Source organism: Barbus barbus (assembly GCF_936440315.1).
Source record: "Barbus barbus genome assembly, chromosome: 30".
Classification (NCBI taxonomy): domain Eukaryota; kingdom Metazoa; phylum Chordata; class Actinopteri; order Cypriniformes; family Cyprinidae; genus Barbus; species Barbus barbus.
Genome location: NC_136758.1, coordinates 2,887,217 through 2,901,707, shown reverse-complemented (window position 1 = coordinate 2,901,707; position 14,491 = coordinate 2,887,217). Strand labels below are relative to the sequence as shown.

The window sequence follows — 14,491 nt, the reverse complement described above, 5'->3', positions numbered from 1 at the left end:
AGCAGGGTCACCATGGGTTTTGTGATGTTATTTGCCATAAATGCAACAGGATTGCTGCAATATTGTGAGATATAGCAACTGTTTGTACTGTAGTTGTGGTGGGCCTATTTGGGAGAAAATCCAGGGCTGTTTTTTTACTCCCAGTCCATCCCTGCTTGTTATCATGGGTATACATTAAAATTGAAATCAAAATGAATTGAATTGAAATACACTTAATAGTCCACAAGGGCAAATGTGTCTTGGACTCAAGGTGTTTACACTGACAACACAGATCCTGCAACAATGACAAACAAGTTAAAAAAAATAAATCTGGACAGTACAATAAAAATGCATTATCTTCCTGTGTTTTTATGATAAGAGATGCAAATAGATCCACACCCTTTAACTCAATTTCCTTCCACAGCCAAACAGTGACAAACAGGGTTTCTGTAGCACTTTCAGGTTAGTAACTGTTTTACAAGGCCGTAGTCACATATCTAGGATTAAGTAAATAAATAGCCATAAATGCATTTTTTGTAGCATCAGTGAATGTCTGACTATAAATGTGACCACCTCCACCATTTGAGCCATCGGTGTGATTGTAAATTACTTTCAATGAAAGTCTTGCTGTAAAGGTGACTTTGGTGAAAGCTTTCAGAATAATAACGAGTTTCAGAGTGGACTTTATCATCAAAATAATTCTCTTGTACTGCGGTTTAGCTATAGCATCATATTGACATCCTTACAGATACAAAAATAAAATAAAAAGGCTTTCCGTATTCAGTTTTGTATGTGCTTCATTAAATATGGAGCTGTTTTACTTAAGATGCCTTAAAAGGAGCTACAAAAGGATATCGCTGTCTGTTTATACTGCTGTAAAAACGTTCTCCAACAAGCATTTATAATGAGACCTGTTTACTGTGTTTGTTTATGCAACTTTTGGCATAAAGCTTATTGTGAGCCTTTTGAGAAGGATCTTTTTGATTCATTGATTGAATCTAGTTCAACTTGCTTGCTCTGTGAAAGACTGACTTGAATATTATTGAAAATGTCTCCTGTTGTGTTCTACAGAGGTCTAGAATGACTTGAGGATGAGTAAATGATGGCAGGTTTTTTGTTTTGTGGGCCGAACTTTCTCTTTAAGAGAGCAGGATGTCTGATCTGTCGTGCGTGTGTGTGTGTGTGTGTGTGTGTGTGTGTGTGTGTGTGTGTGTGTGTGTGTGTGTGTGTGTGTGTGTTTGGAGTCCCCGAGTGTGCAGTACATCAGGAAGGACCCTCATTTCCCCTGTCATTGGCTTCTCTTATGTTTTATCTCAGTGGCGGCTGCTGCTTTTGCCCGTTTTCCTGCCAGTGGTTTTCAGCTTCATTTGCCGCTCTAATGAAGATTTAGAGGCTCTGGGGTCTCTGACAGAAAAGAGAGAGAGAGCAGAAGAGAAGGAAAGCCGAAGTGAGAAGTTATAATGGCGATGAAAATGCAGAAGAGAGACTCAGCTCAGGATGAGAAATGATAGAAAAACAGTGCTAACAAACAACATCCCATGCAAGGGACACGTCCACACCATGAGCCAGATTGCAGTGCTCTGCTCAAATCCCAAGTTAGATTGGTGTGAGAATTGCATGAAGTGTAACCAACAAACTACATCAGGTCAAACAGTGAATCTCGATTAAGATTTTCGATAAATTATTAAAAAAGTCAATTAAACTAACATTTGTTTTTACACAATTTTTTTTCTGATTAATCATTTTGTTAACTTCTCATTAAATAGTAACTTCAGACTTTTTTTTGTGTTTTATTCTAATTATATTTTCAGTTGCTTTTAAAAAATAAATAAATAAACACTGTAGCTGAGCAAATATACAAGATAAAATAACTGTGTCGATACACTGTTTGTCTCTAACAGACTTAGTCTTTACAATGGCATGCAATAAAGAAAGATCCTAGATTGTATAATTTTTTTTTCAAGTTTTATAGAGTTGTTATGGAAATGTTTCATCAGCTGTATAATTAGCATGACCTGTATCATACAACTGTCGTGGTCTGCGTGTGGGCCAGAGTGATGGGGATAAAACTCGCCGTATGGTTGTGGACAGCCTTTTGGAGAACTGTGACATTTTATGCCTGCAAGAGACATTTTTAGCAGTGCAGGATTTGGACAAATTGAATTCTTTTAATGATAATTTAAATGGTGCTGGTGAATCCACAACAGATCTTGGTATGGATTTAATTAAGGGTAGGATATCTGGCGGTGTAGCCATACTGTGGAAAAAAAAATTAGACTCACTGGTAAAGGTGGTTAGACTGGATGTTAATTGGTGTATTGCAATACAGATTACTTATCAAGATAAGAAATTTATGATTTTAAATGTGTATACACCTTATGAATGCCATCTTAATGAAGATGAGTATTTAAATAGATTAGCTTTTATTGGTTCTTTTATTGAAAGTTCTATTATTTCCAGTGTGTATGTTATTGGAGACATGAATGCGGACATTTCAGACAGAAATGCATTATTTTCTAATCATATTGTTCAGTTTTGTCAAGATAATAATCTCATTTTGTCAAGTGAAGTGTGTTTGCCTGTAGATAGCTATACCTATGTTAGTGAGGCTTGGAACACTACATCATGGTTGGATCATTGTATTAGTACAGCAGATGCACATGCCTCGTTGAGGGATATGAGTATCTTATATGATACAGTAACAACTGATCATATACCTGTGTCTGTTGTGATAAATGTTGACTACTTCATAGCGATGTCTAATAATGAAAGTAATATAAATGCAGTAAAAATGGATTGGTCAGCACTTACTAAGGAGGACCTTTTAGCCTATTATGTAAGTACAGACAAATGCCTGAGTGATATTCATTTACCGAGGGATGCAATGATGTGTAGTGATGTTAACTGTAAAGATGTAAATCATCAGAGGGATATCTGCTCAATGTATAATGATATAGTTAATGTCTTGCATGTTTGTAGTAAGCCATTTTTTAAATCGAAGGGTATAATGAATAAGACTAGGCCTGGATGGAGTAAATATGTAGCTAAATATCAAGCTGAAGCCCAGGAAGCTTATAAATTATGGGTTATGGCAGGTAGACCCAGGCAAGGGCCGGAGCTTCAGCATAAGAAGTCTACAAATGCAAGATATAAGTATGCTATTCGTTTTATTTGTAAAAATGAGCAAATTTTAAGGGCTGATTCTATGGCTATGAAGCTCCTAAATCATAATATTATTGATTTTTGGAAAGAAGTCAGAACTCTTAATAGTTGCAGAGTGTCTCTTCCTTGTACATTAGATGGAGTTTCTGGGGCAGAGAATATTGCGGAGTTATGGAGACAACATTATTGTAGTCTTTTTAATTGTATTCAAAATGAATTATATAATGTGGGTGATTACCAAGTTAATGATCCAATAGTGATTATGTCAGGTGAGGTGGATCAAGCTATAAGAAAATTGCCTCAAAACAAAGCTAGTGGCCAAGATAATATTTCCGCTGAACATCTTAAGTTTGCAAGTAAGAGGATAGCCCCTTTATTAGCTGTTTGTCTTACTGGCTTTTTGATTCACAGTGTGTTACCAGATTCAATGTTGTCTGTTTTATTAGTACCAGTTATTAAAAACAAAGCTGGAATGGTGGGTAACCGAGATAATTATAGACCTATAGCCTTAGCTAGTATTTTGTCTAAAGTGTTGGAAAAAATCTTGTTGGATAGGTTAAATGTGTTTATTAATTCTACAGACAACCAGTTTGGATTTAAGGCTAAACATGGTACTGATCTTTGCATCTATGCATTAAAGGAAATTGTAAATAAGTATAGAGATAAAAATTCATCAGTTTTTATGTGTTTCATTGATGCATCTAAAGCTTTTGATCGGGTTAACCATGCTAAGCTATTTTTTAAAATGAGACAAAGAGGGGTACCAGAATACATTGTGAGAATCCTGGCCTATTGGTATGCCCATCAGTTGATGCGAGTAAAATGGGGCAATAAGGTCTCTGCCCCTTTTGGGGTCAGTAACGGTGTGAGACAAGGAGGGATTTTGTCTCCAATTTTGTTTAATCTTTACATGGATGAGCTGTCTGAATGTTTGAATGTTTGTAAAACTGGTTGTATGATTGGGAATACTTTAGTGAATCATATTATGTATGCAGATGATCTTGTGGTGTTTAGTCCTAGCAGTGCTGGTCTTCAACAGCTTTTAAATCTGTGTTCTGATTATGGTCTTGAACATGATATTTTATATAATCCTGATAAGAGTATGGTTATGATTTGCAGAACTAAGGAGGATAAAAGTATAAATTTTCCATTTTTTAAGTTGTCTAACAAGAGTCTCACTGTGTGTGCGAAAGTAAAATACCTTGGACATATTATCACTGAACGGATGACAGATGATGAGGATATTGAAAGGCAACGCCGCATGATGTATATGCGGGCAAATATACTTTTGCGTAAGTTTAGTTTCTGCTCAGATGAGGTGAAGGTGTCACTTTTTAAAGCATATTGTACAACATTTTATACTGCTCATTTGTGGTGTAACTACAGAACATCTAGTTTACAGAAGCTGCAAGTAGCTTATAACGATGCAATGAGAATCTTACTAAGGAGACCTCGATGGCATAGTGCAAGTGAAATGTTTGTGAGTGTAAGAGTAATCACTTTTAAAGCACTGTTACGAAATCTTATGTATAGATTTATCTGTCGGCTTAATGCTTCTAAAAATGAAATTATTGTGGGTTTATCAAATATAAGGGTTAGTACTACACGGTATCAGTCAAAGCTGTGGAGACACTGGTACTGGTGTATTTTGTAACTGTATGTTTATGATGGATTATATGGGTTGTATATGTTGTTCATTGTCTTTTTAAATCTGGACTTTGAGTCTGTAATAAAGTTTGATTGATTGATTGATTGACCTCATTTTCTTTCCTGTAAGAAATTAAGAGATTGAGGTCCAATTCTCACTATTAACTAACTATACAAAGACTTTTGCCTCAAACTCATAATTTGCTGCTTATTCATTCATAGTAAGGTAGTTGTTATGTTTGGCTAATAATAAACCATTAATTTGGCCTTTATAAGTACTAATAAACAGCCAATATACTAGTAATATGCAACTAGTTAATAGTGAGAATTGGTCCTTGAACTAAAGTGTTACCAAGATTAAATATGGCACTACCCCCTGCCTTTTGGCTGCATCTCTTGTCGTGTCTTGGCAAGACGAGACTCATTTATGTCCGATCGAAATCAATCAAATCGATTGAGGTATTTACATGGACACTGGTTTTCAATCTAGTTCAGTCATCATTATGATTAAAGCTGATTTTTTTGGCTATATGTACAGTAAATGTAGCTACTGCTTACATCCAAAAAACAGATCTATGCCACATGTGAGTACATTTTTGGTGTGAACAAGCCTTATATGTCAGTGCCCTGTTTGTATTGCAGTAGATTTTCATTCCATTTAGATTTTTTTTGCAACATGTGCTCGTTTTGATGGTTTTTAAGTGGAAGTCTTGGCGTAATGAAAGGCAGCGTCATGTAGAAAGCGAGCGCTCGCAGTGACCTTGTCATCATTACGGGTGCCGAGTCTCTCTCACGTCGCCTCCTGTGTTTAATGGCTTCATCTCCTCTCACAGAGCACTAAGAACTGGAGGGCGGCCGTGGACCTGACGGGCAGACTGCTGACGGCTCACGGACAGGGCTACGGCAAGAGCGGCCAGCCCACCAACCACACCACTGACTCCCTACAGGTGAGCAGAACCACTAACACACTGGGGCCAGATTTACCCTGTGTCAGGAGTTACTAAAGACACATTGAAACATTAGCGATGAATGGCTGATGAGCAGTTATTTTTGTGGCTGATCTTTTTGCATTTGTAGGAGTTTCACTTTCAGATGCAAAATTTATGGGAGGAGAGAATTTAAATTAATCATGCAAAGGTGATTTGCTAATATAACATGCTTTCTCAACATTGCATTAAACCCTGTACAAACACATTTCAATTATTACTTGAATGAGGGCGAATGTAATGTTTAATGCATAACATTTAATCTAATAAACTTTTTTTGTATTTTTTTATAAATAACAAACAAAATAATCCTATTCAAATCTATGCGGTAAACAAGTTAGATCAAAAGCAATCAAGAAGTAACTTCCTTTTTTACATACATTTATGTTACTAACTACAGTTTTCGTAATTTGTAATCAGTAGCAGATTACATTTTGTAAGCATTCTGCTGGCAGATCTCTCTAAATTATTAGTTCACGACGACATGCACTGGTCTATTATAATTGCCTTCTTTATATTTATGTTAACCTGCAAGATGATGTTTAATGGTATTATTAACCCACTGTGTGTAATACTGAAGATAATGTATGCCCAATATGGAGCGAATACTTGTTTCATAATGCCTGATTTCATCAGTAGATTTAATTACTGGATATGCACTTTATTTAACATGTTGCATGAATGTAATCACAATAACCTACTATTTTAAAAATCGAAAAGAAGCAAAAATAATATTACTACAATAGATAATAATATAAATGTTAAACTGTAAAAACATTTTAAAAAAAGTTTCAACCATTTAAAGTACATTATGCAATCAGCAACATCTGTGTATAACACATTTTTGTATTTTCAGCAAAGCAGAATTATATTTCTGTGCTGATGTCACCATTGCAACAAAAAAAAAGAGGAAAAAAGGAAAATAATTCAAATTAATGTGGATATAAATAATGTGGATGTGTGATATAGTGCAAAAAAATATGGATGCAGTATCTGTGCATTTATATTTTGTGCAAAAGATAAACAACTTACAGGAGTATTCCATGTTTAGCAATGTTGATTTGCAAACAACAATGACAACAAAATAACTAAAAAATAACTGAAATAGTTATATTAAATATAAATATTATTTTAAAACAAATCTCGGTTAATGTGAGGCACATGCATTCAATTCTGGAGGATATATAGGATCAACGATCAACCTTTGAATTGCACTAGATCAACAAGCAACAGTATGAACCCAGTGAGATCTGAGAGCCCATTACTACCACCTTAAATCAAGCAGAACACACAAACCGCTAAACAACATGGGAGCTCCAGCTCTTTCTCTGGCCTGAAGCAGGGCTGGTGTCAGTGTTTTAGGAGACTCACGTGGCTCCACACATACTTCTCCGGAGAAGAGTTACACTGTAATACACCCGGACCAGAAAACACACCGCTAAACTAATCTTACAGAAAGAAGTCAATGCTGATTTGTTTTGTTGAAGCAGGCCGCTCTCTTCTCTCTTCAGCTGTGGTTTGTGCGTCTCTCTCTTCTGGTGAAGCTCAACCTTTTCCAGAACGCAGAGCTGGAGATTGAGCCCTTCGGGAATCTGGATCATCCAAATCTCTACTATGAATATTATCCCACCGTTTACCCGGGAAGACGAGGTAGGAGTTCTGGAGTTATTTAACTACGTTTCAGGTGTTGGGGAATAGCTACCCATACAATACTGTTCAAGAAGAGGTTTTGTTCTGATAGAAATCAATCGTTTTATTCAGAAAGGATGCATTAAATCAGTCAATAGTGAGACATTTATAAAGTTAGATTTCTATTTAAAATAAATGCTGTTCTTTTGAACTTTCTATTCATCTGTGAATCCTGAAAAATAAAATGTATAAATACATGCCAACTTATCCTACTCACTTAATAGTCTGTTCTGTGTTTGTTCTGTGAGAGACAAAACCACTAAAATACACTCTTTAAAAAAAGAACCATTTTTGGTTCCACAAAGACCCATTCAGTCAAAGGTTATTTAAAGAACCATCTCTTCCTTACCTTTTTATAATCTGAAGAACCATCTTTCGCCACAAAGAACCTTTTGTGAAACAGAAAGGTTCTTCAGATGTTAAAGGTTCTTCATGGAACCATTCAGACAAAAAGGTTCTTCTATGGCATCATGAAGCACCTTTATTTTTAAGAGTGTACATGCAGGGAAAAAATAGAAAACTCATATCAAATTGTAATAATATTTCACAATAATATGGTTTTTACTGTATTTTTTATCAAAACACTGAAAAAAAAAACACTGGAAAAAAATTGATCGCACATAATGCTATTTTCAGCATTTACTAGTGCATTATTAAAATCACAAGTTGTGTTTGTTAACATTAGTTAATGCACTGTGAACTAACAATGAATAATTGTATTTTAATTAACTAACGTTAACATAAATGAATAAATAGTGTAATAAATGCATTGTTTGTTCATGTTAGTTAATACATTAATGTTAACAAATGACACCTTATTGTAAAGTGTTACCAAAAATATATTCAAATAGTATTTTAAATAGTAAAAATATTTTGCAATATTATCTTGGATCAAATAATGCAGGCTTGGTGAGCAAAAGAGACAGTGTAGTTCCTTCTGAAAAGCAATCATAATATCAGCCCATTACCCAGCAGAGCTTTATTTCAAGACATGCAGATCTATAATATAAAACCGTATGCAGTTGTTCAGGTGAAATCTTCAGACGGTGATGCAGTGCTTGACTCAGGCCTGCGTTTCAGGATCCGTCCTGAATCCTGATATCAAAGAGGCGCATGATCAAAGCCTCAGGCCCTCGTTTCACCAGCATGGAGTCTGTTTCTGCAGTGTGTTTCTTGACAGAAAAACAGAATCGAGAATAGAAAAATTGTGCATTTGGTTTTTGCATAAGAGAAAGAGCATGCATTAGTGTTGATATCTCTCTGTGTGTTTTTGTTTTGCATGGTCTAGGCTCGATGGTGCCCTTCTCCATGCGTATTTTGCACGCCGAGCTCCCTCAGTACCTGCAGAAGCCTCAGGAAACTCTGGACAGTCTCCACAGAATAAAGAGCATCTGTCAGAAGGTGAGCGCGGCCCTGACCTGAACTTTACACCTCAGTGCCCGCACCTGATCGCAAATTGAATTAGCCTCGCTGTAATTAGTGTTGTAAAACTTCTGCTCCTGTCCTTTCACAGATCCTGAGTAACCTGCAGGAGGGTCTAGCTGAGGACGGGAGTATGATGAACCTCACGCAGGACAACAGACTCGGTACAGACCACTCAAATCTGTCCTCTGCATCAAGTGCAGGTCAAATACAGTGCTGTTGAGTCCAACAGAATGGAAAATCTGTCAACTTTCACTCGCCCTTAAGTCTTCGCCCTTCAAACTAGTTCATATAAGTTAAGATAATTAAATTACCCAAAATGTATTTTAAGATTAGTATTTACTTTCCTGCCCCTTGAAATACATTTTGTAATACATTGACATTTTGTTTAAATGAAATATCTTTTCAGTGTGAAAAGTACTTTCTATCCACAGAATTTAGTTTACATTTGTAATATATATTGGCCATGGAAAAGTCTATATTTTTAAGCATCACCATTTACCATCGCCTTTAAACTTGGAGCTTCTAAGCTTTGTCTGGCCCGTGAGTCTGCTCTCTAAAACACCCTGAGAACGAGCCGTAGATAGCAGCACAAGATCCCGTCTCGAGCAATCCATCAGAGCTGATAGCTCACGCGTCTGTAAGTCTTGCATGCTCCATTGACTTCCTCACATGGTGTTTTGGTGAAGACAGAGATAAATACATGCTTCAGCATAGCTGTAAGGAGAGTGTGTGATTTCAGCAGCCCCCTGCCGTCTGATTTGCTTTCACTGCCAGGTGCTGACAGACCGGCGGTCCGGTGCCAGACTTTACTCTCACCCTGAGCCCTTTCTGTGTGGCTGCTCATTGCTCCTGTTTGCCCCCTGGCAGCATGAGGAAGAGGGGTTAATCAGAGCAGGATTTATTCAGACCACATACATCCTATAATCCTGTGACAATGAAGGTGCAAATTTTGTCTGAGTTATGGGTGCTTCAGGTTCAAGTCAATATCATTTTCTGTCCTCCATTTAGTATGCTGATAAAATGGCAAAACCCAAAAACAATGTGACCACTGATTTTTATTCTGCAATTCTAATCAATACATCTAATATTTCAGAGATAATGTATTGATGTATGTGGTTAATTGCAATTCATTTGATGGACAATGAAAATAATTTGGTTACATTAAATGATCAACACGATCGAAACTTTGCTGAAAAACCTGTTGCATATCATCAGGCTTTTGAGGAGCGTTTATTTCTTCATCTCTCTATCATCATTGGAATGCATTGCGTTTTGTTTTGATCATTTAAGTATCATCTTACTAATAGACATTAATTGAGATTTGTATTTTAAAATGCAAAACCGTTTGCTAATCGTAGCAGTGGGTGTTTACTTCCGAGTCTAGAATGAATCAAAGTTTATAAGTAATAGTCTATTTTCTGTCCTGTTTTTGACCCCCCTCACCAGAACGCTCTGATTGAATAGACGTGGAGGATTGCAGACTCAGAAGTAAACACCCACTGCTGTCATTGTCTAATAGTTGTGTATGTTTGACAGCCTACATTCTTCATAGATGGACGCTGCTGTGATTCAGGTTAAACATGCATAAATAACTCAGTACAATCAAACCAAACGTTCTGTAAGAAGAGACAAAGCAATAGTGATCACATAATACAAAGTTACTCACACTTGTGCGGTGCGACATGACTGTCGGATCCAATATAGTCACATAGCATTTAAATCCTGCACTGAATTGTGCTTAGTTTCTAAACGAATCCATCGTAAAATGAAGTAAAAAAAAAAAAGTTATAATAAAATAAAGTTAATAAAAAATCAAGTTTATTCACTCTATCCTAACCTTGGGATCAGAAGGAAGGCAACGCAAATATTGTTTTTCCACAGCTTGGTACTGCACAGCATCTTGTTGTCTTCGGATTCATCTTCATCGTTTGGTTTCTGCCTAGACCTGCACATTTGCCTCTCTTGTAAACACTACATGTGCGAATCGGGGGGCGGGGCTAAATAGGCAACTATGTCGAATTGGTGGGCGGGGCTAAATAGGCAACAATAGGTGCGTTCGACTTCATGCAGCACTTAGCAGACCGATCGGCGGCTGACTTGAAGCAGTGCATGCCGGTTAGAAATTTAGTCCGACTTGAACCGGCGCCGACCACACGTCACTGTCACGTGTGGCATCAAAGTACCGCGATAGCGTTTCGAGAGCAGCCGGCTGACTCAGCCGGCGCAATTTCTCCAGAGCGACTGCGGGAGCGCTGATGATGACACAGCTGTTTCACGATTGGCCAAATTCACCACATGACAACACCGACGTGTATTTCGGGTTTATTCTGACAACTTCAGTCCCACTAATGCTCATATATGGACTTTCAAAAAAATAAAAATAAATTAACTTTTCATGTCATCTTCATCTCGTAAATCATGTTTATTAAAAGATTACAATTATTTTTACTGCAATCACTTTTTTGTTAATTCGTTTATATAGGTTTTGTGCATAGGTTTATTTTGGACCTTTTTCATACAGACCCTTTACAGTATTAAGCTGCATAACCTATTTAGATAATTTTTTTATGGAATAAATCAAGTGTCAATTTTACAGACTTTTAATATAATGTGGTCATCATGGATTCTGATTGATACTAATTGTCTAGTTGCTGGGTTCATCCATCTTCACTTGCATGTGATTACTACCAACAACTCTGGCTGGATGTCAACTTAATACAACATTCAGATCACTTTCATAAGATGGTATAAATCATAATAGAAAGGCAAATAAATTGGGCTTATCCGTAGGCCTGTTCATGGTGTTCACGTATGTTCATGGTGTTTTGTCTTACTAAAATGTGCTTACCTAACTGGAGAAATAGTAAAATAAGTAAACAAATATGTAACATCCTAATTCTTTTATCTGTAATGAAAACCACATTTAGTACATACAATTATTATCTTCATAGATTATTTTTATTAAGTTGCAGTAGCAAAAACACACGTAATGAATCATACTGCACAAGTCAAATTTTCAATATGTTCTGTTTATTTACTTAAAACTTGTTTCTGTCGTGATGACACCCTTTCAAAATATTACATACATCTTAAAGGTTTATTAAAACATAAACCAACATAGTAATAAAAAAAGAATCACTTCTAATGAAAATTGTTAAGTATAATTGCATTGATTGGTTAGTATTAGAAATAACGAGTCACACTGGTGTTGGGTATGGTCCCATGTCCCTTTGGATATATAAAAACAATACTTATTACATTGAACCTTTACTCACTTTCGTTGCTCATTGTGCTCAATTTCATACAACAATAACGGCAATTCTATAGCTTCCAGTTCGTCTGCAATAAAGCAAGCAAACGCCACGTGATCTGCCATGACTGAGGTAGATGCAGCAAACTACGAGAGCCTGAAGTGTCCGACTTGACGATTCCGTTTTCAACTCCGCCCCTGACTGCAAGCGGCTACTCTCGTTGACCACCGTCTGTAGCCGTGCTTCAAGTCGACGCACCTAATGTCGAATTGGTGGGCGGGGCTAAATAGGCAACAATGTCGAATTGGTGGGCGGGCCTAAACAGACAGTGATGTCGAATCGGTGGGCGGGCCTAAACAGACAGTGATGTCGAATCGGTGGGCAGGGCTAAACAGTCAATTATGTCGAATCGGTGGGCGGGCCTAAACAGACAGTGATGTCGAATCGGTGGGCGGGCCTAAACAGACAGTGATGTCGAATTGGTGGGCGGGGCTAAACAGGCAGTGATGTCGAATCGGTGGGCGGGCCTAAACAGACAGTGATGTCGAATTGGTGGGCGGGGTTAAACAGGCAGTGATGTCGAATCAGTGGGCGGGCCTAAACAGACAGTGATGTCGAATTGGTGGGCAGGGCTAAACAGGCAGTGATGTCGAATTGGTGGGCGGGGCTAAACAGGCAGTGATGTCGAATCGGTGGGCGGGCCTAAACGGACAGTGATGTCGAATTGGTGGGCGGGGCTAAACAGGCAGTGATGTCGAAGCAGGCATTGATCATCTGTTTGAGGCGGTGCTTATCCACATTATTACATCATAGAGTAGAACATTCCACAAGCTGTCGTTTTGGCAGACCGGCTTCAATAAACTGTTTTTAGATGAACAACAAAGTTTTGAGTTCTGAAACTTACAGGATGGTTTTATAGAACAATGTCCTCTTATATGTCAAATGATCAAGGAAATTTTGGTTTCTCAGTTCACGACCCATTTAATTAGTATGCTTTCAGGAATATTCTCACAACTCTGATTTGTGTGGCAGGAGTGGAGGAAGCGTGATGTGTCGGTCGGTGCGGTCACACAGCGTCAGTACTGAGACACATGCGCTGAAGTCTGTTCACACACACACACACACACACACGCATGAGATCAGATTGGCTCGCTGATGGGGGTCTACAGTGAGCCAGAGGGAGAAAATAAATGCGATTGTCACGGTGTCTTTTCTTCCTGCACTATAATTCCTACCAGCAGACAAATAATTGATGGTTTAGAGCCGGGAAAAGAAGGGAAAGACTGCAATTTCCAATTCTATTCCATTTGCTCAGTCTTTCTCTCTCTCTCTGCTCTGTGTTTCAGCCTCCATCCAGCTGTGGAGGTCACGTCTGAGCAGGGTGATGTACTCCATGGCCAACTGTTTGCTAATGATGAAGGTACGTGAGAGCAAGAAAACATATACTTACTCACACATTCATGTCTGACCTGAATCATATCTGTGCACATGCACAGACTCTAGGGTTAGAGAGTACAGGCTTTCCTTCAAGCAGGTGCCTACTGAGAAAAAAGCTTTTCTGATTACTGTTCTACTGGTAAAACAGTGTGTATGCACACATAGCCTACTATATCTTTATAGTATACCAGACTGTCAGTAGCTAAAGAAATCCCTGTTTTTTGCAAGTTATCATGTTCAACAAGTGCCATCTGCTGGCCAAAGATTGTAGTGACACACAACGAAGAAACTCACAAACGTGAATCCTTGTTGTAGTGCATATTTTTCTTTAATATATATTGTATAAATGTCATACTTGGATTAACTGGGGGTGAAAAATGGGTTACACTTCATTTTAATTTGAACAGAACGCAGTTTTGGAGCAATGAGAAGGTGTAATCTTGACAGACTTGTACAAAGCGTTTATTTTCTCTTTGACATGAAGGACTATGTGCTGGCAGTGGAGACGTATCACTCCATCATCGAGTATGAGCCGGAGCAAAGAGTGCAGCTGCTGAGTGGAATCGGCCGCATTTTCCTACAGGTGAGAGAGCAGAGACACTAGGAGTCACTGCATCAGATGGCATCAACAGCAAAACACAGTAGAACTGAGCATGCGTCTGCTATATGTACACTACTGTACAAAGGTTTGCGGTCAGTCATTTTGAGAAATTAATAATTATGTCCATCAAGGGCACATCAAAGGCCTGGAAAATAAATAAAGGTAAGAAGCTTGCAAATGCTTTAAACCTTCACGTTGGACCCATTTTTGGTCGTAATATGGCGTGTTTACCTGAAAGTGGAAAGCCAGTGATTATTGCACAGAACGTCTGCCGGTTGAGTGAGCGTTGTCTTTGCTCTGCAGAGTTGCTTGTT

General features: G+C 37.9%; 1 protein-coding gene across 1 annotated transcript in view; it reads left to right on the top strand.

Annotated features, from left to right (window-relative positions):
- The window catches only part of trappc12 (trafficking protein particle complex subunit 12), a 34,593-nt gene that overhangs the window by 18,156 nt on the left and 1,946 nt on the right, over positions 1-14,491 (top strand). The window contains exons 4-9 of the mRNA XM_079385485.1: positions 5,622-5,735; positions 7,286-7,424; positions 8,752-8,864; positions 8,977-9,049; positions 13,486-13,559; positions 14,061-14,159. Of these exons, the coding sequence (XP_079241611.1) occupies positions 5,622-5,735; positions 7,286-7,424; positions 8,752-8,864; positions 8,977-9,049; positions 13,486-13,559; positions 14,061-14,159 (612 nt within the window). The remainder of the gene's footprint in view (positions 1-5,621; positions 5,736-7,285; positions 7,425-8,751; positions 8,865-8,976; positions 9,050-13,485; positions 13,560-14,060; positions 14,160-14,491) is intronic.